The sequence below is a fragment of the Orbicella faveolata genome, unplaced genomic scaffold (assembly GCF_042242905.1).
Source record: "Orbicella faveolata isolate gen_17 unplaced genomic scaffold, um_ofav_v1 contig_2, whole genome shotgun sequence".
Classification (NCBI taxonomy): Eukaryota; Metazoa; Cnidaria; class Anthozoa; order Scleractinia; family Merulinidae; genus Orbicella; species Orbicella faveolata.
In genome coordinates this window covers 5,118,659-5,142,380 of record NW_028301547.1, presented here as the reverse complement: position 1 = coordinate 5,142,380, position 23,722 = coordinate 5,118,659, and the positions used below count along the sequence as shown (strand labels likewise).

At 39.7% G+C, this 23,722-nt stretch overlaps 1 protein-coding gene across 2 annotated transcripts; it reads left to right on the top strand.

Moving 5' to 3' along the window:
* The first annotated feature begins 2,091 nt into the window (after nucleotides 1–2,091).
* On the top strand, nucleotides 2,092–23,377 carry LOC110044493 (low-density lipoprotein receptor-related protein 6-like). 2 transcript variants are annotated; one of them, XM_020750047.2, is made up of 19 exons: nucleotides 2,092–2,279; nucleotides 3,442–3,856; nucleotides 8,564–8,982; nucleotides 9,844–9,972; nucleotides 10,791–10,991; nucleotides 11,664–11,859; nucleotides 12,604–12,995; nucleotides 13,096–13,218; nucleotides 13,681–14,071; nucleotides 14,620–15,005; nucleotides 15,656–15,784; nucleotides 16,118–16,517; nucleotides 17,268–17,452; nucleotides 18,143–18,346; nucleotides 19,263–19,382; nucleotides 19,794–19,910; nucleotides 20,204–20,320; nucleotides 21,029–21,166; nucleotides 21,548–23,377. In XM_020750047.2, exons 1-19 carry the CDS (start codon nucleotides 2,225–2,227, stop codon nucleotides 22,423–22,425), a joined length of 4,995 nt encoding a protein of 1,664 aa, XP_020605706.2. In that variant the 5' UTR covers nucleotides 2,092–2,224; the 3' UTR covers nucleotides 22,426–23,377. The 2 variants fall into 2 exon arrangements, with proteins under 2 accessions (XP_020605706.2, XP_089145866.1); XM_089289740.1 differs by lacking the exon at nucleotides 2,092–2,279 and having other exon boundaries at nucleotides 3,336–3,856.
* Nucleotides 23,378–23,722: the final 345 nt, after the last annotated feature.

Genomic DNA, 23,722 nt, shown 5'->3' with positions numbered 1-23,722 from the left:
GTTAGCAATGACTGGATGATAAAATATGGAACCACGATTTTCGTTGAACAATATTAACGATAGATGGGGAAAACTGATAATTAAGGCAAAGATCACACATTGAAATAACTTTTTCATAAAACAGTCAACACGACGTTAAACTGATTTGTCATATATAAGGTGTTTTATGTGCACTCTTTGCAATTGAAGTCCAACGTATCCACGAATTTAAACTACACACTGTATGAAGTTGCTAGAGTTAGCGCCGAATGCAGAGTTACATAACAAAGTGATATTGCCCTTTCAACAACTTGTGGAAGATAAATTTTGACGCCTTTCGTTTTCCGTGTATATTGCCGTCCTTTATACAAAATCAATTAATTGATGTATGTTTTTTCTGGTAGTGTCAAAGTTTGTCTAACAAATTTCAATGCATAGTTTTATTGTTTCAGTATATTGTCTCATCGCTTCAAATTAATGTACTTTACGGTAGCTTTGAGCTTTCAAATCAAATAAGCTATTTTTAAAGGCTAACAGATAGTGACATTCTACGTATATAACTCATGTAAAATTCATGAATGTTGCCGTCATTATCTTGCCCTTAAGCTTTGTTTTAAAATATACAACAAATACACTAATGCTTTAAAAGAACTGCCTTACTTTAAAATAACTCGGCGGCCGTTCACATTTCGTTGAATTCCACCTTGACAGATAAACGATATAAAAGCAAATCGATGTTTCTTTTTTTCCACCAAGGTAGTGTTTTGGTGCCACAAATGTAATATTGTTGGACGTTTATAATCCCCGCAAGGCGTAAAATATTACTTTTATCTCCTTTTCAATAACGTATATTCTTAGCTTTTAAAGGCAGCTGACGGTTGCCTACTCAGGCGATTAAAGCGCTAAGCATGTTGATGCGTCATGTTGGCGATGATATTCTAAATTACTGCCATAGGCAGTAAGTTACAAAAAAATCTATCAGAAAAAGCCGCTTATTTGTTAGCTGTATGTAACTGACTTTCTCTAAACAGAGTTGACTGTGATCATTTAAGCCTGCATCGCTAATTGCTACCTCTATTCAAATCATCAAACTTATTAGCCAACAATTGGGAGGGCGGTAAGGCAACTCTTGTGTAAACACTTGCTTTTCCCCGCCCCTTCTACTTGTGAACTAAGCAGGCGTACATGGCAATGTTAAACACGAACTTTCTCGCTATTCCAAACACGATAAGCCCAGAGGTTCTCAAAGAGCATTTTAAACAAGATACCTGACATCGCCAAAGAATCAGTGCCGTTCACCGCTGGTTGAAGCACATAATAACTATTTTAATTGACCGCACTACTCATATTTTGACAGATTTCGCTCGTCCCTCACTGGCCCGGTTTTTGGCGGGCAATTACATAATCAGAACTTTTGAAAGTTTATTTTATACTGCTGTGTAGCAATATATTCCACTAATGGAGAGTACTGAAAAAAATTGTGGCTTGTGTTAACAAGCTATTGTATGCGGTTAATCGCGAGTTCCTAAACTAAGTTATTTCTGTTATTAGTTTTGAAGGAGTTTCAGTCACTGGTTGAAATTTGAAAGCCATATTGATGTCTTACAAATGGTAATTTTGGAATTTTAGAAAGAAAGCATTTTTCTTTTGTTTTAATGTTCCCGAGAGAATGCTAGAGAACATAATAGCGTTAGGCTTCTGTCGGCTTCTGAGAGTTTATTGGCCGGTTTGTAGAGCTTAGTATTCACAAACGTGACTTCGGAACTTCTGCACTCAAAAGCGCCATTAGCACATCAAAAGGTTTTTGCTTTGCTTGTCGCTCAGGTATCTTAAAACTCCTTATAAAAAAAAGGCCTCTTTGCTCAAACTTCCAAACACTGAGTTAGAAATGTTGCTTTATTTAATAGCAAAGCCCTTGTTGTTGTTTCGCTATTTTGTCTGGCAGTTTGCCTATAACCAGTGGGATACGACTGTTGTGACACCCCCCGTTTCGGGTCCGAATGTCAAGTTACGGGCCAATAGCGCATGATCGGCTCATGTGACCTTAAGTCGAGAGGAGCGTCGTTATTGGTCGGAAGCGTTCGTCATCCTACAATGGCTCTTGAACCACCCGAGTAGATAGCTATTTGTGTCTGATTTGCGTTCGTTCTTGAGAGTTGATTCATATTTGTATGTGGTTTAATTCGCCTCTTGGAGCATTCAACCGCTGTTTCTAATGGTGAAGCTACCGAACCGATAGCGTAGGATGAAATTCAAAGCATTAATTTGCTTGGTTTGCCTACTCCACAGAATATGTTTAGGTAAGTGCATTCGAAAGGGTATCTATGCGAGCTTGTTCTTTACTGTTGAGCGATATTGGTGCGCTTTTAGTACTGGATTTCTCTCCCCGTAATGAATACTTGAGTTTTATGTGAGGCCAAATGTTCCTTTGAACAAAGAAGGACACTTGCATTTACAGCTGATAGAATTGGGTTCTTTTTGAGAGATCTTTAGTGCTTAAAAACTTGTAATTTACACCGTAGTTGTCGTCCATTTTGTTCCATTATTGATCCGTCATTGAACGGCGTGTGGAGATTGTAAATGGCGAACGTACAGCTGTTTCAAGATGGTGATCTCTAGCCTTGTTCGTACCAAAACGGAGCTTGAATGTCTAAAAACTCAGTCGACTGCATTGATGATCTCTACAGCCTTAACGCAGCGAACGGGAGCATACCGAATAAGTAATAACAACAACAACATTTGCTCTCATAAATTCATTTGCACGTGGTGTGTTAAGACATTTTCGGTTCTTGTACACTTCGGATACTTGCTCAGGAATGCAGAATTCTGTTAAACGACAGCCAAAGGGTTCTTTGAGGGTAACTTGAGTATAATTTCTCATTGCGTGATGGCATTAAACTTGTAGATTTATGTAACAAGAATACCGTTTCGTTCGCCACGCGAAGTGCCATCCAGTTTGGTATGCAGCAGTTTACATTCGCCTAGTATCTTATTCACGGCCAAACTCGAACTGAGTAAATAGAATTTTCGTTCATAGCTTTATGGAAGGAGTCAGATTTAGTAGTTTAGCAAGTTAAAGTACGTGATCGTTCAATAGAAGGTTGCTTCTTTCCTACGTGCGTCTTGCAAGAGAACTTGTAGGCTTAAATTATCATGTTTATTTACAGAACATTTAGCAAATCCTCGGAGAACATTGGAGATGAATTAGTAGAAAGCAACGACGCCCGTTTCTAGAAACATATTTGGCCACTATTTATCCAGATTTTACTTGCTAGATCTTTTTCAGCTGCGAGGTTAGGCAAAAAAATCCGTCACCCACGTTTCCCTTCCGTAAACGCAGTGAATAACTCAATTATCTTCGATTCATCTGTATGAAGTCAGTTGTAATGCATTTGGTATTCTTGATTCTATTCTTCTTTTATCCCAGCGTCGTTGCTAATTCAGTGTGTTTTTTGTTCACAGGTAATTCTTTGAGACTTTTATACGCAAACCGTAAGGATATTAGAATTGTTCGGACGAGCTCCAAGAATCCGAACGAAACTATAGTCGTCGATGGACTCGAAGATGCCATCGCTGTGGATTTTTGCTTTGCTGAAGGATTTGTGTTTTGGACGGATGTTAGCTTGGAGAAAATCAAGCGAATTCGTGTCACAGGAGACACAAGGAAAGTCGAGGATGTGATCTCGGTGGGTTTGAAGAAACCCGAGGGTTTGGCTGTAGATTGGATAGCGAAAAAGTTATATTGGACTGACTGTAGAGATTCTGACTGGGAAAGGAATAGAATCGAAGTTGCAAATTTAGATGGAACTAATCGCAAAGTTCTTTTCTGGAAAAACTTGGGTCTTCCAAGGGCTATTGCTGTGGACCCACTCAAAGGGTAAGTTTGAAATCTTATTTTTTTGTTGGCCTACACAAATCGAGTTTGGTGGATGCTACTTGTGCACTGCTTTGACTAAAAATATTCAACAATTTCCGGTACAGAAATGCCCTTGCTTGGCTTTGGCAAAGCTTATCATTTGGGGAGCATTTAAATAGCTTTGTGCTTTTAAGAGATTTCCACTAGGAAAGACTAATGAACTATACTCAATTAAAAATACATTATAATCTTTGAGCTGCAGTGAGCCAACAGCAATCTATCAGCATATTTCTGCAAGCCTGCTTTGGGATTTCTCTTCGTCAACGTGTGTTTTGTACTGAAAATCTGTTAAGCCATGAATAAGCAACAAGGAATTTGTTGCAGGCATCCAGTATTAGAATTCAATACTATTTTCTGAAGGCAGCTTACAGATCTTTACTGGAATTTAAGCTTGCTTTGTTTTAATAACCCCCTGTTGTTTTCTTCTGACTGGGCCAAGTGTGTCATTTTGTGACCAAGGACTTGAAGTTAAGTGTCTAAAAGAAAAAAATAATTTATTGGTGGTTTTCTTTTGGAACCAAAAAAATCTCAGTTATTTGTTTTTAGAAGTAACAGTTCAGGGGGAGCTAAAATTCTGTCTCTCTCTGTTGGCTAATTAGGAATTCAGTGTTGATTGTGCTGCAAAGCAAGCCTTTTCCCTCTCTGTCTTGCTAATGAGTGGCTGTTTTGCTGTGAAAATCCTTAGCACAAGTAAATGGCTTGGGTTTTTGTTAACCACCTCTTTACGTGCAATATCTATTCTTGAGTAATCTATGGTCCCATATAAAAAGAGCTTTGAAGAAGGCTTTGTTAATGGCCAAAGACAATGGGTCAGCAGAACATTTCATTTGACCTTTTCTAAAATTGAGGCCCAGTGAATGTTTTACTAATTATCCATTGTTTCAGAGGATTTATTTACACTGTGTAATAACAGAGTGCAAATTTGCTCGTGTAAATTAGTAGCAAGGAGAGAAAATGTATAATGTTATGCTTTGATGATGAACAACAATTACTCCACTTGCTTTTGGTTTCATTTCCAATGTCTGTAACCCCCAAATTTTGAGATAATATTTCTGTTTCTTTTTTTTGAGAGTCTTAAGGATAAAAATCTTAAGTTGCTGATTTATCTACCATGTGAAATATTAGCCTTTCTGTACCATAATTTTTGTCATTTTTATTGAGATAACAGTAAGTCATATATTGGTGTTTTCTCTACAAATTGTTTGGCACTGGTGAAGATAGGTCGTTGTATATTTTTCACTTAACACAGTTTTTGCTGTGTTTATGCACTTTGTAGTTCCTGTTATTCTTTTGCCTGAGCATTGGCTGTGGTTGGCATTCTGCAAGAATCAAATACCTGTTTGAGTATAGTATTTAAATGCTTAATCAATTGAATTTGACCGGGCATACCTTTCCTAAAAGGTCTGTCAAGTTTTGACAGCTAGTAAATGGGAGAATTAAGGACCTTGAAAATAGATAGTGCACAACAATACTTGTTTGGGAAAAGCTCAAGAGCTTGATTAGGTCATTATCCTATTAAGAGATTTCTGGGGCCACCTCATGTTTGGTGGGTTTGTTATTTTTGGGTGATGTTTCCATTTTCTTTTCGTAATCCATTAAAGGAAAATTGACTGATTTGGTAGATTTTCTCTACTGGAGGAAGGAAAGAGGAAATATTAGATTCTGCCTTGTTTGTCTGCCCTCTTTGACCCGTCGGATTAAAGTTGATGTGTCTTTTCCCTTTAAGTCTGGAATTTGTGTATTGCAAATTGGGGTCAGTTTTGAATTCTCAGTCATACAATGAAGTGTAAATTTGTCTGATAAACAGTCATAACTTATGAAAAGACCCTCCTCTGACAACTATGTTATTAATTCAGTACCTAATGCTTAACTTAGTTCTTTTATGGGGTATTTAAGAGTGTAGTCTAAGGACTATGTCTGGTTACCAATGTTTTGACAATCTAGCTTTTAGGAGTCATACGGTGTTTGCAAGTAGATTTTTTAGCAAAATACACGTATTTAGTGTTTTCCTCGTGGACACAACTATGCTTCTTCGACAGTTACATTGACATTGTGGGGAGAAGTGCTTTGTAAGATGCTCATCGTTTCCAAAGCTGAAGTGAATCATCCCACAAAAGCTACAGAGATGATTGTGTTAAGTTTCTAGCTCTGGTTACTGTTGTAACCTAACTCCTTGAGCCAGAGTGGTGCATAAAGCCAGCTTTGGTTCAGAGAAATCAGAAGCTGCCAGAAGCATCTACCGGTGCTTCTTTTAAGGCTTGAATCCCTATCTGTCACAATTTCTATGTTGTTGCAAACCTCCGGGCCAGGTTGTTCAAAAGCTGGTTAACACTAACCCAGGATTAAAAGTTAACCGAAAGTATTAATTTTTCTTGTATAAAAATGTTTTTTACTGTTCACGTTTTGTGTAGTTTGAGCTTAGTCAAGCTCAGAACTGAAGGACAAACATTGTAAACAGCAAATCTTGCTGAAAAGTCTTGCTAATCCTGGGTTAGCTTAATCAGGCTTTGAACAGCCCAGCCCAGGGTTATAAAAACTACCTGTGGCTGGCTGCGAATGAAAATCACTATCTGCGTCATGATCTTGCCTGGCTACTCGGGGCTACTCTTCTGAATACTGCAACAGTAAAACCCAATTGCTTTTATTAAATCTTTGTGACGACCCTGAACCTTTCTACCACCAAATCTAATGGGTAGCAAACATAAATGCCAAAGGGAAAAGAGAATTTTAAAAGAAGCCCACTATGAAATATGAATTACATACATGTAATTGCAGTGAGTTTTGGCTATTGAAGTGACATTCAGTAAGATGGAAGAATGAAAAAGAACAAACAGGTGGTTATAAAGATTGGGAATGTTCGAGATGTATGCTTAGGATGATCAACTCATGTAATTCGGGTCCATATTTGTCAAAATCTTGATAAAAAAAGTAAATAGAATCTTGGTCAGGATTACCTGGAAATACTAATCAAAAGTTTGTTAGGTAGATGACTTGAAAAAGCACAAAAATCCTGAAAAGAAGAGATCTATAATTTCTATTACATGTACGCAGGGTTCTCATTAATTTAGGGAGTAGATGGCTTGCTTCACGAAGTAGATGGTTGATACCAATTTTGAGTGCCAAAGGCACAAGCCCCTAGGGGGATCTGGGGGCATGCTCTCCTAGAAAATTTTGAAATCGAGAGGCTCTGAAATACTATTTCAGGCATTCTTTTGGATATATTTCCTCAAAAATAGTAAATTTTGGAAAAGGCCAAAACGCCAAGAATTTTAAGGGACAGAGCAGGACGTGTGCTTTTGCTTTCAATGGGTAGTGTTTCCACTGGAATTGATGCTGTAGATGTGCTTGGCATGACACAATCCACACTGGTATCGAGCGATGACTCCACTACTGACTGTTAGACTCAACTACTGATTCTTCGAGCACTTCTGCAGCTTTTTTCTTTTTTACAAATCCCATCGTTTTTTGCTGCATCAGTCTTTTTGTTGGGCCTGAGTCGGCCATCTTCAACATTTGCAGTACAAATAATGAATTACCGGTAACTCTGTACGTAATCGAGATTCATGCTGGGCTTGGTTTGTGATTGAGGATGCATGTCTACAAAGCAATATGGCAGTTTGTTGGCGAGGTAAACATGAACCAGCTAGGAATCAAAACAGACCTTAACCAGCAAGAAAATGTGAAGGCTAATTTTATTGTGCAATGCAAAAATGGCTTAGAAGGAAGTTGTCCCCTTTGATGGCAGACATTTTTATTTATTTTCATTACTTTCACGAAAAGTAGGCAGCTCAGAAATCGAAGTATCCGGTTCTTGAGCCGGTGGCCGACACTTAATGAGAACCCTGTGTGTGGTGTCTGCTACTGTGGCATTGTTTCATGTACCCAAGCCATAACTAGATCAGTTGTTATCCTTTAGCAGGACTGAGAAGTGTTGAGTTTTCTGGTAAAATCTCATCTTGGTTGAATTTCAACCTGTATTCTGTAAAGCAAGCTGATCCAGATGTTAGTCACCAGAGAACTGTAGCTATGATGGACCTTTGACAATTAGATTATGAGCTTGAGATTTCTATGAGGTAATAACTTTGATGAGACCAAAGGCCAAATCAACTATCAACTCATAGAAATCAAGAGCAAATAATCCAATTACTTTTTAAAATTCGTTCTTAAATTTTCTGCAGCTATCCTTTTCCAATTTTTTTTGTACGTCGTGTTTAACTTAACATTTTAGAAAAATCGCTTGGACTGAATTTTCGCTCAGAATTTACTGTTGTGTATGCATGTTCACCTAGTTTTTTTTTGAAGTCACAAAACTGTAAATGCCCTTCAGTTTAGTCTTCCCAGCAATTTAATTATCCATTTGTATTTAAATGTTTGTCCATAACTTCGCAAAGACAAGAAAACGTTGTTATTTTAAAGATGACCTCAAGCCACTGCATTCTAATGGCTGATAGTGTACAAGTAGCGCAGCCAATCAGACTGCAGCATTTGCATTAACATACTGGTAGAATTCTACTAATTTCTGTTACAACTGGGATATAATTTTGAAGTTGACCTTGTAAATGTTATTAAATTGCAGTGTGGTAACATGTATTTGTAATCCTGCACGAGAAAACATACAGTAGATCTCTAAAATGATTTTTTTTTTGGTTGCTAAAATTTTCTTTTTAGGTTAATGTTTTGGACAGACTGGGGTGAGCAACCCAAAATAGAGCGAGCTGAAATGGATGGCTCCAACCGTGGAATAATCATCCGACATGATATTCATTGGCCCAATGGGCTTACAATAGACTACAGTAATGAGAAAATATACTGGACAGATGCAAAATTGTTTTATATAGCTAAAGCTAATTACGATGGTTCAAACCGTCAGAGAATATTCAGAACTCCCATGCCCAGTCAATGTGTACTGGGCCATCCATTTGCCGTGACATTATATGAGAATAAAATTTATTGGACTGATTGGAAAACAAGAGGCATTCATTCTACGAACAAGAATACTGGTACACGTTGTCAGATGGTTTGGTCAAATGCTTATTCTCCTATGGATATTCATGTGTTTGAACCAAGAAGACAGCTGCCAAGGCCTGGTAAGTTTAATTTTTATTTGATTGTTGTCACTTTATTGCTAAATGGCATTTACTGCTAAATGGCATTTGAACAGAGCTGGTTGCTCTGCAAAGTCATTATTTTTATTCCTTATGAAAATAAAGATCACTTCATGATTTTCAGTGAGAGCTGGTAGCCAGCAGAATTTCCTGGCTTAAGGGAATAGAGGTGGTTTGGCTGAGTGGTTTAGGGTCCTTGATTCCAAATCTGGAGGTCCTTGGTTCAAATCTTTTACCCTAATGCTATCTGGATTTGTTCTTGGTAGTCACGAGTTCAACTCCTCAAATGCATTGTGTAAATAGCCAAGTTGTCAGCCTCCCACCGGTGGGGATTCTTAATAGTTGATTTTATTTGCAGTATTTGATTATTTCTTAACAGTGTCCCAAATTAGCACAGCAATACTTAATACATTTGACTCATAAATAGTTATTTATTTATTTGGTTATTTGTACCTTCATTTCTGATCCTCAATTTTGAGACTTCAGGAATATTTTGTCTTTTGTCTTTGATAGACATAGACATAGACGTACTTTATTTAACGTGGAAAAGTACACACTTAGCTGTTCGCTAGTTTCCAGGTGTTCCACGATTTAAATTAAGTAATGTACAACATTATAGGAGCTTAAAAAAAGGTATTTACATCAAGCTAATTTAAAAATCACTAAAAGAAAAAAAGAAAAAAAAAAAAAAAAAAAAACCCCTGATCTGATCCTGTGTAAAAGTACATGTACTTTTTTGTGTTCATATTTGGATCCAGATTCTCAACTAATTCAAAGAGTTTTCGATAAAATCCCATTGTGTAGAATTATTTTACTGACATACAAGTATGGTTAACTTGACAGGGCAAAACCCGTGCAATTCCACCTCAAATGGAGGATGCAGTCATCTATGTCTGTTGAATGCTCATAGTCATTCATGTGCTTGCCCGACTGGTGTGAAGCTTTTATCTGATGGGAAGACATGCGAGCAAAGTAAGCTGTAAAAAATAATCATTTATTCACTAGGAGTGTAACGATTTGTATTCCTTGCGATTTGATTCAATTTTGATTATTGCCTTTCAATTTTGATTATTTCAATTCAATTGTGCAAAACATTTCCACACAGCAGATCTAAATCACAATTGCTGGTGGTAGAAGGGCAACATTTTTACCAAACGACACAAAGTGGCGCACAAACTGCAAACGTCTGTGCTCATCAATCAAAAACGCATATGTTAAAGAGTTCTGGATTTTGATTTCACAATATAATAACTCATTGAGGGCACCCTGGGAAAGGTATGCAAAAAATCGAACCAAAGTTGAAACCTGGAATCAAAGAATCATGAATCAAACCGAACGGTCATAATCCTGATTAATTGAGAATTCAATTAATCATTACACCACTATTATTCACCCATGAAATATGGAATGGCTCCCATGAACTCATTATTAAGTGTTAACTTTTATATTGAGATCGAATTGGAAGTTGAAGTGGTGTGTTTTGTGGATGGAGGAAAAGTGAAGAACTTGGTAAAAACCCTTAGAGCAAGTACCTGGACCAAAAACAAACTCAACTCACTTATGGCACCGGGTCTAAGAAAAAAAAAAATTATGTCACATTGGTAGGAATGTGATGTAAGTGAGCACTTTATCAACTGTGCCATCAACTGTGCCATCAACATCCCTCCTCCTGCAACGCAAACCTTTTACTAGCAGATTTTTCTTTCAGATGTTCTAGAGTAAAACCTAGAAATCAGTTGCTGACAAGTTTGTGCATTTAGTTCACTAATGGGAAACTGTTTTCTTCACAGGTCCTATCCATTTCTTATTATTAGCAAGGAAGGAGGACCTGCGTCGCATATCACTTGACACACCTGATCTTACTGATGTGGTTGTACCAGTTTCTGGTATTAGGCATGCAGTTGCCATCGATTTTGATCCAGTCGATAAATTTCTTTATTGGAGCGATGATGAGAAACTTGAAATCAAGAGATGTAGAATGAATGGACAAAGTAAGCTTGTTGTGACAGTACTGATAAATCTGTTTGGTGATTCATTATATTGTTTTATCACTTTAATTTCCTGGAGTGAGGGCTTTACGATGGCTTCTTGAGATCATTGTTTGTGATGTTTTACATTGAAGGGGTTGTGAATGGTAAATGCGGGACTTTGCGAGACGCAAAGGAACAAAATAACTGTTTTTTTGGCGCCAAAATGACGTTGCGGTAAGTTTTGTAGTGTTTTGTGGAATTCAGACAATTTGGTGCCCAGAAGTTAGGATTAACTTTTTCTCGGATAATTGAAAGTTGCGTTATTGAAATTCAGTATCAGGTGACGAGAAGATCTCATTTATTAAAACAAACAAACGAAACGGAACTTTGAAACCCTTAACCTTGCAAAAAGTCAAGACTCCGAGAGAGCTTCGTATAAAAATCGAGACTGCGAGACGTACATAACCGCTAAAAAAACAAGACTGCGAGACCTGTGAAATTCAACTAAAATTTTGCGAGACCCAGAGTTTTTGAAGGACCATTTGCCACCCCTACATTTATATACAGCTAAAGGCCCTATTTTTTTTGGCCATTCAAACTCTTATAATGTTTCAGGGAGGATTAAAGCACCAGAGGTATTAGGTGTTCACTATTACCAACGATATTGTAAAATGCTGTTGTTTTCTTGTTTAGCCGTTGATGTCCTAGTTTCCAGTGAAGTTAAACATCCTGATGGTGTTGCAGTTGACTGGGTTGCACGGAACTTGTATTGGACAGACACAGGCACTGATAGAATTGAAGTCAGCAGGCTGAATGGCTCGTCAAGAAAAGTTCTCATCAGTGAAAATCTTGATGAACCTCGAGCGATAACATTAGATCCAACTCATGGGTAAATAAAGACTTTTCTTTGCTGTTTTCTTGTATGTCTGGAAGAAAAGTTAAGGAAGGATCTTTTTTATCCACAGTTGCACCCAGCTATTTTCAAACTCTCAGGAGAAACGGAAATTTGTTTGAAATAGCGGGAGTTCAAAATAGCCAGTACAAAATCTACTAAAAATAGCCAATACAAAAGGGCAAATCCAGGGGAAATGGTTTAAAGTTTGAAATGTTTAACATGGTCTTAAAAAAAAACCAGGTTTGAACTAGCAGGGTCCAACTGCACTTGTTAGCAAGTACTTATCAAAAATTAATTACATACAGTACATGTATATGCTTCTTAACTCTGATAAATGTTTGATGTGAAACTTCTTCTGACAGCTCAGTTTTACGTGCACTTTCCAGTTGTAAACATGTTTGTCTACTTGCTATTGTGTGGGTTTCTAAATGTAAAATCGCTCTAGCACTAGCTATCTGCCAGCCAGTCTAATTGAAAAAGTGTAAGTTGAGGAACGAAAATGAAGATTGAAAGAAAAATGAAGGTAGATTGTAAATTAATTATAATGTCAATAAAGAACTGAGCCTCTGTCAATACTGGTATTTGCAAGCTAATAGAAGGTAACTAAAAGCCAGAAATTCTAAGTGGAGTTACAGGGAACAGAGGTTACTTCTTCCACTTGTGTATCTCGTGTAATGCCTGTGGCTTTGCAAGTGGAAACGTCTATCATAATTAATTCTGCAATTTTGTCTTTCCCAGGTACATGTACTGGACTGATTGGGGAAAGCATCCGAAGATTGAACGAGCAGCACTGGATGGGAGTCACCGCACCATTTTGGTCAATGACTCCGTGGCGTGGCCTAATGGTCTTACCATTGATTATCTTTCCCACAAGATCTACTGGGCTGATGCCAAGCTGGACAAGATTGAGGTCATGAATTTGGATGGGAGTAGTCGCAGAGTGGTCCTGAGTGACAAGTTACCGCACATCTTTGGTTTTACTGTCCTTGCTGATCGTCTATATTGGACAGACTGGCAGAAAAGGGCTATAGAGAGTGTGAACAAAAGAACCCGCAAAGACAGACAAACAATCATTGACAGCTTGCCTGATTTGATGGGATTGAAAGCTGTCAATCTTAACCTCACATATGGTGAGAAATAGATGAATTATTTGTGGTACCAGTGATTCTTTTGAGTAGGATTTATAGGGAAACATGTATTTAGTATCTGTATGGCACATTTCTTCTCTAGGTTCTAATGACTGCCAGCATAACAATGGAAATTGTAGTCATCTGTGTTTATTCAGACCTTCGGGGGTTAAATGCGAATGTCCAAACGGGATGGAGCTGCTTGCCGATGAAAGGAGTTGCATACGTAAGTGCTTTTCAATTTATCCATAGTAGGGTTGTCATGAAATTTTTAGTCACCTGGTACCTTGATCTTCACACCCGGAAGAAACTTGTTGCTTTTTGGGTGAATTATATCAACAACAGGCAAGTTCGCCTGTAACATCAAGGGCCGATCAAATATACTCATCCAAAAAAGGGTTTTACGGATTTTGGACACTAAGCATTCTTGCACTATTTCATAACAAAGTGAATTTAGGTGGTACAACTGTTCTTCCAATAAAGTGTGCTGAGTGATTCGCAGGGAAGTAGCTGAGGGCCAGCCTGCTGAAATTTCACCAGAAAACGAAGACTTAGGGACACTTTGGAGATGCGAAAGCCAGAAAAGCCAGCTGCTTGCACGTGTCAATGAGCCAACTTACTGTTTTCTTAGTTACATCGGTGGTTTACAGATGTAAAATTAATGACCTGTTTGGCATTCTGCTTGCAGTACCAGAAGCATTCCTGTTGTTCGCAAACCCCGATGACATCCGGAGAATTTCTCTTGACACCAATAACGGCAATGTTATTCCCTTGGTTGGTGTCAAAGAAGCAAACGCTCTTGACTTCAGTGTTCACGATATGCAGATTTATTGGACAGATGTGACCCTCAAGTCGATAAGTAGAGCATTCCTGAATGGCAGTAGCATAGAGCACTTGATTGTTGTGGACTTACACTTTCCTGATGGCTTGGCAGTTGATTGGATAGCCAAGAACCTTTACTGGACAGATTCTGAGCTTCAGAGAATAGAGGTGGCAAGGCTAGATGGGCAGCACAGGAAGATGTTGATTTGGAAAGACTTGTGGGAGCCGCGGGAACTGACTCTTGATCCAGTGTCAGGGTAAGTGTGAAACAGGAACGGTTTTCATTAAGGGCTGGGCACCAGGCAAATTGGCTGGCTGCGAGGACGATTTTGCCCCCCCCCCCCCCCCCCCCTGCTTTGACCATCCTCTTGTAGAAAAGTTTTCTTATGAAGAAGTTCAGTTCAAATAGTTTTACTTGTCTGTGGAAACCAGTTGCCCCCCTGCTGGAAATGAGAATGGAACCCCTGCAGAGATAGTGACAAAGGCCTTTTGTAGAACCCTGTGACCTTGTTAATGATCAAAAATTGATGTTGAATGAAGTGAATGCTAGAAATGAAAAGAGTGTGATGAAAGTAGATTTTGTTGATTTTAAGACAATTGATGTGTAAGTATGATTTTACAGCAGCTTGAATGATGGAAAAAATTTGTGTAAATCTGTGGATTGCTAAGGTTGCTATAAGAGCAACCTTTCCCCATAGCAAATTTCTAAACCTTCAGATTGCCACTTACAACAATTTCCTGGCATATCTTGCACCTTCTATGGTAGTAGCTGACTTGCCCATTGTTGCTCTGATCTAAACCACAGGCATATGTACTGGGCGAATGGCGGAGAGGAACCAAAAATAGAGAGAGCAGACTTAGATGGTTCAAACAGGCGTACAGTTGTCATTAATGTCACACGTCCAACCGGCTTGACAATCGACTTTTCATTGGGACTTATATTCTGGGTGGATGCTGAAAACAAGGTGATTGAATGTGCATATTTAAATGGGACAAACCGCCGAACCATTGCAACTGAACTACCAAAGCCTTTTGCCTTGACCCAGTACAAAGATTTCATATATTGGGCAGACTGGAGGTTGAGCTCAATCTACCGTGCAAACAAATCCAATGGAATGGACAGGACGCAAATTAAGGGCAACATAGACTTCATTATGGATATTCTGGTTTTTCACAGCAGTAGACAAGAAGGTTTGTACATTCAGCAATTTTGTAGTGTACATGTATTTTTATTATTAACTAATGGTTTGCCTTAGGAGAGTGGTCAAAACTTAGCGTTAACTTGAGTAAGTTGCAACAGAACCGCAGAATTAATCAACTTTTGATTTATATAACTACATTTTAAACCCACGTAGAAAATGAACTTACAGCCGCCAAAACCTCACGATCTCGAGTTTTAAAAATGTTTGATATTTGACGACTTGTCACTCATTTCTAGAAAAGTTTCAACATAGGAAAATGCTACATGTAAGTCATGAAAGAGTCACACTCTCCCGAACACAAGTTTTTTTAAGTGATAACCGTCTCTACAGCATAGTAAACAGTATTCATCAAAGTAACACTCAATAGCTTGGATTTGAGTGGTCTTACTACATTTAAGTTTGATCCAATGACTTATAATGTATCAAGTAAGAGCAATCTTGTACAACATGCAGGTTGCTGTTTGTAGGGTCACATTAATGTCATCAAACTTTGCTTCTGGCATGGGAATGTCTGGTTTAGGGCAGGCTGTGTGAGTGTATAAAGTTGTGTCAAAGATAGGGCTTGACCTCGCAAAATAGTCTAATGAAGGAAATTTTCAGTTAAAGTGGAGAATCAACTATTTGTCATAACTCTATCAGGTTGGAATCTCTGTGCTTTCAATAATGGCGGCTGCAGCCACCTTTGTCTTGCTAAACCTGGAAACAGAATAGAGTGTTCCTGTCCAACGCATTACACATTATCACCAATTGACAATAAAAGCTGCAAAGGTGAGTTTGTCCAGAGTTCCCACTAGTTGTAATAGTTAAGGGTCCTTCGGACCCCCAGTTCCAAAGAGTTGGGAGTTCTTTTTTTGCTTTTCAGGAGTCCTTTGCCTATTTACTAAAATGTTGGGAACTTTTTTCCTGCTTCACAAGGACACACTTTGCCAAACTTTTTTTACATCGCGTTGGTGTATTAACCTCTACAATGTAGGTCAAATTGTTACATTTTGTATTCTGAGTACAGCAGTGCCAGGAATTTGCCACTTACTGCAGCTCAACCAGCTGCTTTTTTTGTCTTGACTTAAGCTTTAACCCTTAAACGAGTGTTTTTGTTTGCAGCTCCTCGCCTTTTTATGCTGTACAGCACCAAAACAGACATTCGCCGAATCCTCTTCAACTCATCGGACAATCTTGATGTGGTTTTACCCATTCGTGGTCTATCAGATGTTCAGGCGATCGATTATGACATTAACAGCCATCTTGTCTTCTGGATTGATGGTACCACCAAGACCATTAGATGTGCTTTTCAAAATGGCACCAATTCTAAGATAATTAAACTGGATGCAGGTGCAGTGCCGTATGATCTTGCCATCGATCCTTATGGACAGCAGCTCTTTTGGACGGACACTGCATCCAATAGCATTAAAGTTTACAGTCTGAAGAATAAGACAAACCTCGGTGTTGTGTTCCGGGAAAAGAATTTTTATCCACGGTCTATTGTACTTCATCCTGAGAAAGGGTAAACAAAGATTTTTACCTGTTGTAACATCATTAACAAGTTTGCTGTTTCTTGCTAGATGTGCATCATTTTATTAAATTCAATGTATTGTAAATACACAATAATACACAATAAGTGTAGGTGCATTTAAACTTCAGGGTATTTTAGAAAATCTTAGTTTTGAAAAGTATTTACAAATAAGTTCTCACATTTACAATACTTTGTCAAAATATCTTACTTCCAGTGTGCATTCTTGTGGCCTGTGTGTTTAGTTATGTAATGATCTTATGGAGGTGAACAAAATGGTAGTTTTATTGTTTGTAGTTAAAGATTACAAAAGAGATAGATAAATCAGATCCTCCCGTTTGTTTACCCCAAGGCTGGTGCCGGTCAAAGTTTTGGAATCTCTTAGGATGAGCCGATTTTTGGAATGTTTTGCTGAATACTCTAAGCTTCCTTAAAGGAGCTCAGTCACGGTATTTTGAGTTATTTTGGCCACGTACAAAATTACCTTTCAATTGAGGGACAACTGAAAATGATTTTTTACTACCATAGAAAAACACCAAAGAGATAAAAATAAACCATAAAGGACTAAGGATGGTTAAGGATGGAGAAGATTGACATGGATTACAAACAGCGGACTTGAAAAATTGAGGCTAATCTTTTCAATATGCGCAAACTGTGACTGTGCTCCTTTGTGAAATCCTGACAGACTTCCTCTGTTAACCTCACCTTGCCTAAATTTCTAAATGATCTGGCAAAACTTTTCAGGTTAATGTACTTCACCAATGACAATCCTGAGAAAAAGTGCATCGTGCGAGTGACAATGGGTGGACTCGACAGCCTGATGTTGTTCAGCGCAAAGTCCCCTGGTGACTTGGCAATTGATAAGCAGGGCAGAAAGCTTTTCTGGACGGATACAGAACTGAAGAAGATCGAGTACGGCGATTTGGCAGGTAAATCCTTTATCAGTAATCAGATTTAAGGGGGGTAACATTGCTTCAGTTGCTATGGGTACAACTTTGTTTTAGGTTGTGGTCACCAAAGCTTCGGAAGCTTATTACAGATCCCTGAGTGTGGCTTTTCCTACAGTCCACAAATTTCAAATTGCTGGTTCCCTGTTTCAAAGCAAGGACTCGTTGGAACAGTTTCTCTGAAATTTACCGGTTCTACTCAGGCACTTATTTTTGTTGTTGTATTTTTAGTGGAAACATTTGGCACCATTCTTTGGGGGAAAAAGACAATTGTCTTTTCAGTTCCCATTGAAAAAGCTTTCTCTCCGAGTTGGTGTGAAATTCATGAGGCTGAGTAAAGTACGCATACTGAAATCATCCCCAATAAGGAATGTTTGAGATTTGAACTGAAAAACGTTTTAAAAACCTAAAAATCGGTGTTGCATATCACAAGAGAGCATATAAACCGTTTCAGTCTTCACAAACTGCCCAGTTTGCCGACATGCCCATGATTTTTATTTTTACTTTTATCGCCAAATACACGCACTCCATTGACATCAGTGCAACCTCGTTTCCAGGGTCTCTCGTCTTCCCCCGGCAGGGCGGGTAGATGAGAAACCCTGGGAAGGGGGTTTTTATCAGTGATGATTCTTATCAAGTGGCATCATGCGCAATGTCCTTGTTTTCTTGTAGGAACAAATCGCGCCACTCTGGTGGACATGAATGTATTGCATCCTGTAGGAATAGTTGTGTTTGGAGACTACGTTTACTGGATTGATCGAGAATCTCGTACTGTCATGAAAATCAAGAAGGGAGGTGAAATCCCTAGGGTTCTTGTGCAGGCAGCCGTTGATGACTTGTCTGACATGATAGTTGTTGACGCTAGGAAGTCCACAGGTAGGGATATCATACTGCTTGTTAATCTCACTGTCAACTTTCGAATTCTCATTACCTGTCTCCATACAGTTCTTGTTGTAATAGTTGGGAGAATTGTGTTTGTAGAAACAGAGTAGAAGAGTTCTAAGGGTTGATTATGTTGCCGTAGCTTTTAGCCGTATGGTGCAATGTATCAGGGCTTTCTGAGGATATACATGTAACAAACCCCAAAGGAACCACTTTAATCTGGTTTTCACTAGAGTCCGAGACAGAGTGGCAGTCGGAGTCTTCAGAACGCTTTTGACCTAGTGAAAATCGAAAATTGGAGACATAAGCTCGACGGAATCGGAGTCGCAAGAACCAGAATGTTTCCATTTTTTTGCGATTCCACTCACGACTTCGTTACTTATGATCCAGTGAAAACTAGATTGTTCGAGTCAGAAGCAGAAGCGGAAGAACCAACCAATCACGATGTCTGGAATCGAGCCTTGTGATTGGTTGATTCTTTGGCTTCTACTTGCGACTCCGATAATCTATAGTTTTCACTTGATCATAAGCGACGGAGACATAAGGAGAACCGGTATTCTGCTTCCGACTCTGTTGATTTGATTTTCACTGGGTCGCATCACTCTGCCCTTTTGATTACGACTGTGACTGAAAACCACCCTTAAGCAATTTATCACTTAATGAAGTTAACGGCCTTAGCGAGTTAATGAAGTTGACGATTTGAGCAATAGCACTTTGTCACTTGCCCGCCATTACAGCCAAAGAGTTTCTTTGGAAACTAATTCTTTTGCCCAAATGGGACCACAGATTGAGATGGTTAGAAAAGACAAATTCAAGATGTCCTACTTAAGACATCGCTCTTTTGGTAGTCTAAATAAACATTTTTGTAGATTGGAATGGGTGGTAACATTGTCTGGTGTTGATTTTTCAGTTGATCACCCGTGCGCCAGGAACCGTTGCAGTCACATCTGTTTGGTTGGATCTCACGGCCAGACGCAATGCTCATGCCCCGTTGACAATATCCTCAATGGAGACAATTCCACTTGTGGAGGTTAGTACACAACAAAATCACAAATGTCACACCTGTGCAAGTTGCCTTAGTGAAAGAAAGAGACCGATCAATGGCAGACTGCCATTCCTTTAGACAGGAGAAATAAAATTCTCAGTCAACAGTGGCAGATGGGCAAGAACAAGTCAAGCCACCGAAACAAGCGAAACTAAACCGCTAAAACAACCGAAACGGTTGAACGAGCGAGATGAAACGAAATCACTGAAACAAGCGAACCCATTATGATTCATTGAGAACTAACCGTAAGCAGGTTAGCCTGAGCGTTATGCAGGCTAACCAGAGTGCTTTCTCCAGGCTAACCAGAGTGCAGGTCTGCAGGTTTGCCGTCTCTTTCCACTCTTGTTTATTATAACGAGTTTGCAATAAGTTTTTCGTGTTTTTTTTTTTTATTAGCTCCCAAGACATGCGAACCATACGAGTTTGCTTGCTCCAGTGGAGGTTGCGTGAATGAAAATTGGCTTTGTGATGACAGGGAAGACTGCATTGATGGCAGTGATGAAAAGAATTGTAGTAAGTTGTCTTGCTATTGCGTTTTATGCAGGCGCAGATCAGAAAAGTAACCTGCTTTTGAAGTGTTCTTTGAGACGTCCTTTTGCAGTGTATTTCAGTCTCACGTTAGTTGTTTTAGTGAACGATATTTTGTGAAGCCTATTTGATTATTTAAATGGTATTTGTGCTTTTTAAACTTCAAATATTATTATTGTCATTATTATTAAGATGTACTGCTGTTGTATTTGTTATTTCAATCTTCGTAAGAAACCCCCCAAAACTAACTTTGATTTGTTGTTGTTTTTAACGTTCAGCACCCTGCAAAGATGGAGAATACCGCTGTAGCGGAGGCAAGTGTATTAGCGTGAAGAAACTTTGCGACAATGAAGCAGATTGCGATGATGAATCAGACGAGGACGATGAGAACTGCCGTAAGTGTTGGGCTGCCGGCTGTTTTCGGAAAATTACGCAAGAGTTTGGAGGCAGCGTGGCCGAGTGGTCAGCGCGTGTGACTCGCAGTCCAGTGGTCCCGGGTTCGAATCCCGCTCTGATCACTACCTGGATCTGTTCACGGCAGCCCTGAGTTCAAAACCTCGGCCACGCTTGGCAATAGCCAACTGGTTTGCCTTTGGCCGGTTGGGATTCTAATCAATGTTCTGTTTCAGTTGTTTTCTCGGCTCCACTAGCCTTTGTGCCATAAACACTGCCGAACCTAAATGAAGATTATTTTCGTTATTGTTAGAGGCCTATTTACAGGCCGAAAAGCCAGGAAAAAAGGCGTTACCAAAGCAAATGTAATAATGAATATTGAATGGTGATAAAGAGGTCTTTGGGCAGAAGAGGGAATAGAGTTGACTTTGGTTTGATACAAACCTTCGTGCTTTTGTTAAGTAGACTGTTCTGTTGGCAAACTGGCTAGTCAACCTTAAGTCGACGTAAACCTCCTTTCATTTTCACACTTGGCTTTTTCTTTCAAAACTGTAAAATCGGCTGCCTCATGTACCTGCGACAGTCTTTGTTCTACTAAGATATCCTTGACCATGTTTTTGTTGATTTAATGCCACTCGTTGGTCCTCATTACTTTAGTTCTAGTGACTGTGTCGATGATGTTTAACATAATTTTTTCCTTTTCATCACAGCATTGAAATGTCTCAAGAACCAGTTTGAATGTGTTGTGAATCACATCGTTATCAAGTGTATTCCTTTGGATTGGAAGTGCGATGGTGGCGGAGACTGCCCTGGCGACTTGGATGAAATGGACTGTGATCTCCCTGAAGGTAGAGCAGCAGAATATTTTACTGATGCACTCCTATTGGTTGGGAGGCGCGGAGGCCTCATGGTTAGTGCGCTCGACTCGAGATCGAGGGGTCCGGGTTTGTGTCGTGGCCGTGGACATTATTTTGTGTTCTTGGGCAAGACACTTAACTCTCACAGTGCCTCTCTCCATCCAGGTGTATAAATGGGTACCGAAGAGTTTAAGTACTGGGGGTAACCCTGTGATAGACTTGAATCCCATCCAGGGGAGAGTAGAAATACTCATAGTTACTTTTTACTACAGAAACCGGGATAAGCTCCGGCCTTGCTCATTTGCAGACTTTACCCTTACCTTAATTATTAGTATTGGTACTGATGTGTGTGTTTTCATTGTTAATTTTTAGGCAATTCAACAGACCCTGGATCTACTGGTGTCTTCCATCCTTCAAATCTCAGCGGTAAAATGGTGGGCGTTATTGTGGCGTCAATCATTGTTTGCGTCATCTTTCTTACCATCGCTGTACTGATATGCCGCAGGCTCAAGCACGGCCCTGACTGTAACGTGACTCATGACATAGGATTAGTTGTGACTCCAGTGCTTCGTCCCAGGCCTCCCTCGTGCGCGTCTTCGTCTTCCTCAGCATCTTCCCGCCGTGACATGTTCGTGACGGCGCCGTTGCGGAAAGGTCCCGGATCGGCTGGCTCGTCTAATAAGCGGTCAAAATCAAACGGCACGGCTCCGAGCTTAAGCAACCGTTCGAGTGCGTCGCAAACTGCTTACGACCGGAACAATTTAACTGGAGCGTCATGCTCCTCGACTGCGTCTACTGTAGTCACGGCATACCTTCATGAACCTTTGAATCCACCGCCGTCGCCTGTGACGGAACGATCTCAGTATACTTCGCGGTCTCGTCCATATTGCGAGTCCCTGTTGTCGCCGTCATCGTGTACATCACACCGATACCACCGGCCCAGAATGCCTCCGCCTCCAACGCCTGCTTCAACCGACGTCGAGTCCATAGGGAGTCGGCATCGCTGTCGTAGACTACACCGTTGCCGGTACCAGCGGTACGAGCCTTCCACCTGCACGGAGGCGGCGTACGATTCGGATTTGTTCGCGCCGCCTCCGACGCCAAATACGAACTATCTTTCGGAGGCGACGCATTTTTCAGATCAAGAGGGGCCGCCCCCATCTCCTGTAATGACTGAGAGGAGCTTCCATCCCCACCCTTACCCTCCTCCGCCTTCGCCAGTGACTGACGCGCCGTCAGTCGTGTTGTAACACAAGTGCGCAGAAGGGGAATCTATATCTGCGTGACTTCTGTCACGTCGGTGTCTCGCTCGCTACAATGGATCACGCGGAAATTGCGTGAGCTATAACTGACGTTATTTCACTTTATCGTCAATACAGAAAAGACGTTTCAAAGAATTGTACGTGGCCGTGCGAGTTGAACTCGCGGAAACTCCAACGCGTAACCTGCGAGGATGTTGCGCGTTTAATTCGCGAGGAACAGAGAAGAAAGTCGACGATGTCGAAAGCACCACTCTAGCGGAGCAACGAAAAGTTGAATGAGCTTCAACAATATTATAATGAAGCAAAGTAACGTTCTCCGACGTTTTGGTAGGAGAAGAAAGGGAATAATTTCTGTCGTATCGTCCTGAGTCAGCGGATAAACAGGAACTCGTTGTACACTGTAGTTAACCTTGGGAAATCTTCTGAAAGTCGATTAGTCAATTTTGAACGATCTCCAGTTTGAAGCCTGCAAATGTTCTCTGCTTTTTTTGAGCTATTTTGTGTTTTTTAGTCCTATATTTTTGTACAAGTTCTGGCGTTATGTTGGTGTTTGATCGTGTTGAGTTTTTTTGTTGTTGTTCAGGTTTGCGTTTTGTGGTTGCGTTGACCGTTTTCTTTTTTCACTGAATTACTCATTCTCTTTTGGAAGTTAATCATTCCAATTGAATTTATATTCACTGTTGGTGAATCTGTTCATGGTAAAAAGCACTTCGTGGGCTTGCGGATTCATTGGTTAATATCATTTTCGTTTATCAGCTCTCTGCAGGTAGAAACATTAACATGGCTTTAAAATGTCTCCAAATTATTTATTGTAAATATTGTATATAATTTGTAAATGGTGCTTTACCTGTAACCAAGAGTATCTATTGTCAAGCAGTTTTGCTGATGACTTTTAAATTTTCCTAGATTAATATATTTTTAATAAAGATGTTTGTATAAATGACGTTGTCTTTTTATGACCCTTTGTTGTATCTCCATTCTGTTGAGTCGGTTCAAAGCCCGATTAGCTATCCCGGGATAAGCAAGAATTTTGATTTCAGTTTTGTAACTTTTCGGTGAGGTTTTCTGTTCATATTGTATGTCCTTCAGTTTTGAACTTGAGAAATCTCAAACTACACAAAACGTAAGTAGCGGAAAACGTTTTTATGCAAGAAATGTGCACCATAAATGTGCATCACAAAAGAAACAAAATGACACCCTAAGTGCTGTTGCTATAGCAACTCTTTCGGCTCCAGTCTCTTTCTGTCAAAAAAACCAAATATCCCCATTTGCAACCCCCAAAGTG

Excerpts from the sequence above, each read along its gene's own strand:
- LOC110044493 (XM_089289740.1), top strand. The coding sequence starts at position 3,351 with ATGAAGTCAGTTGTAATGCATTTGGTATTCTTGATTCTATTCTTCTTT. Across the intron at positions 15,006-15,655 it reads TCACAGCAGTAGACAAGAAG|GTTGGAATCTCTGTGCTTTC; the intron begins GTTTGTACATTC and ends TAACTCTATCAG. Across the intron at positions 15,785-16,117 it reads TGACAATAAAAGCTGCAAAG|CTCCTCGCCTTTTTATGCTG; the intron begins GTGAGTTTGTCC and ends TTTTGTTTGCAG.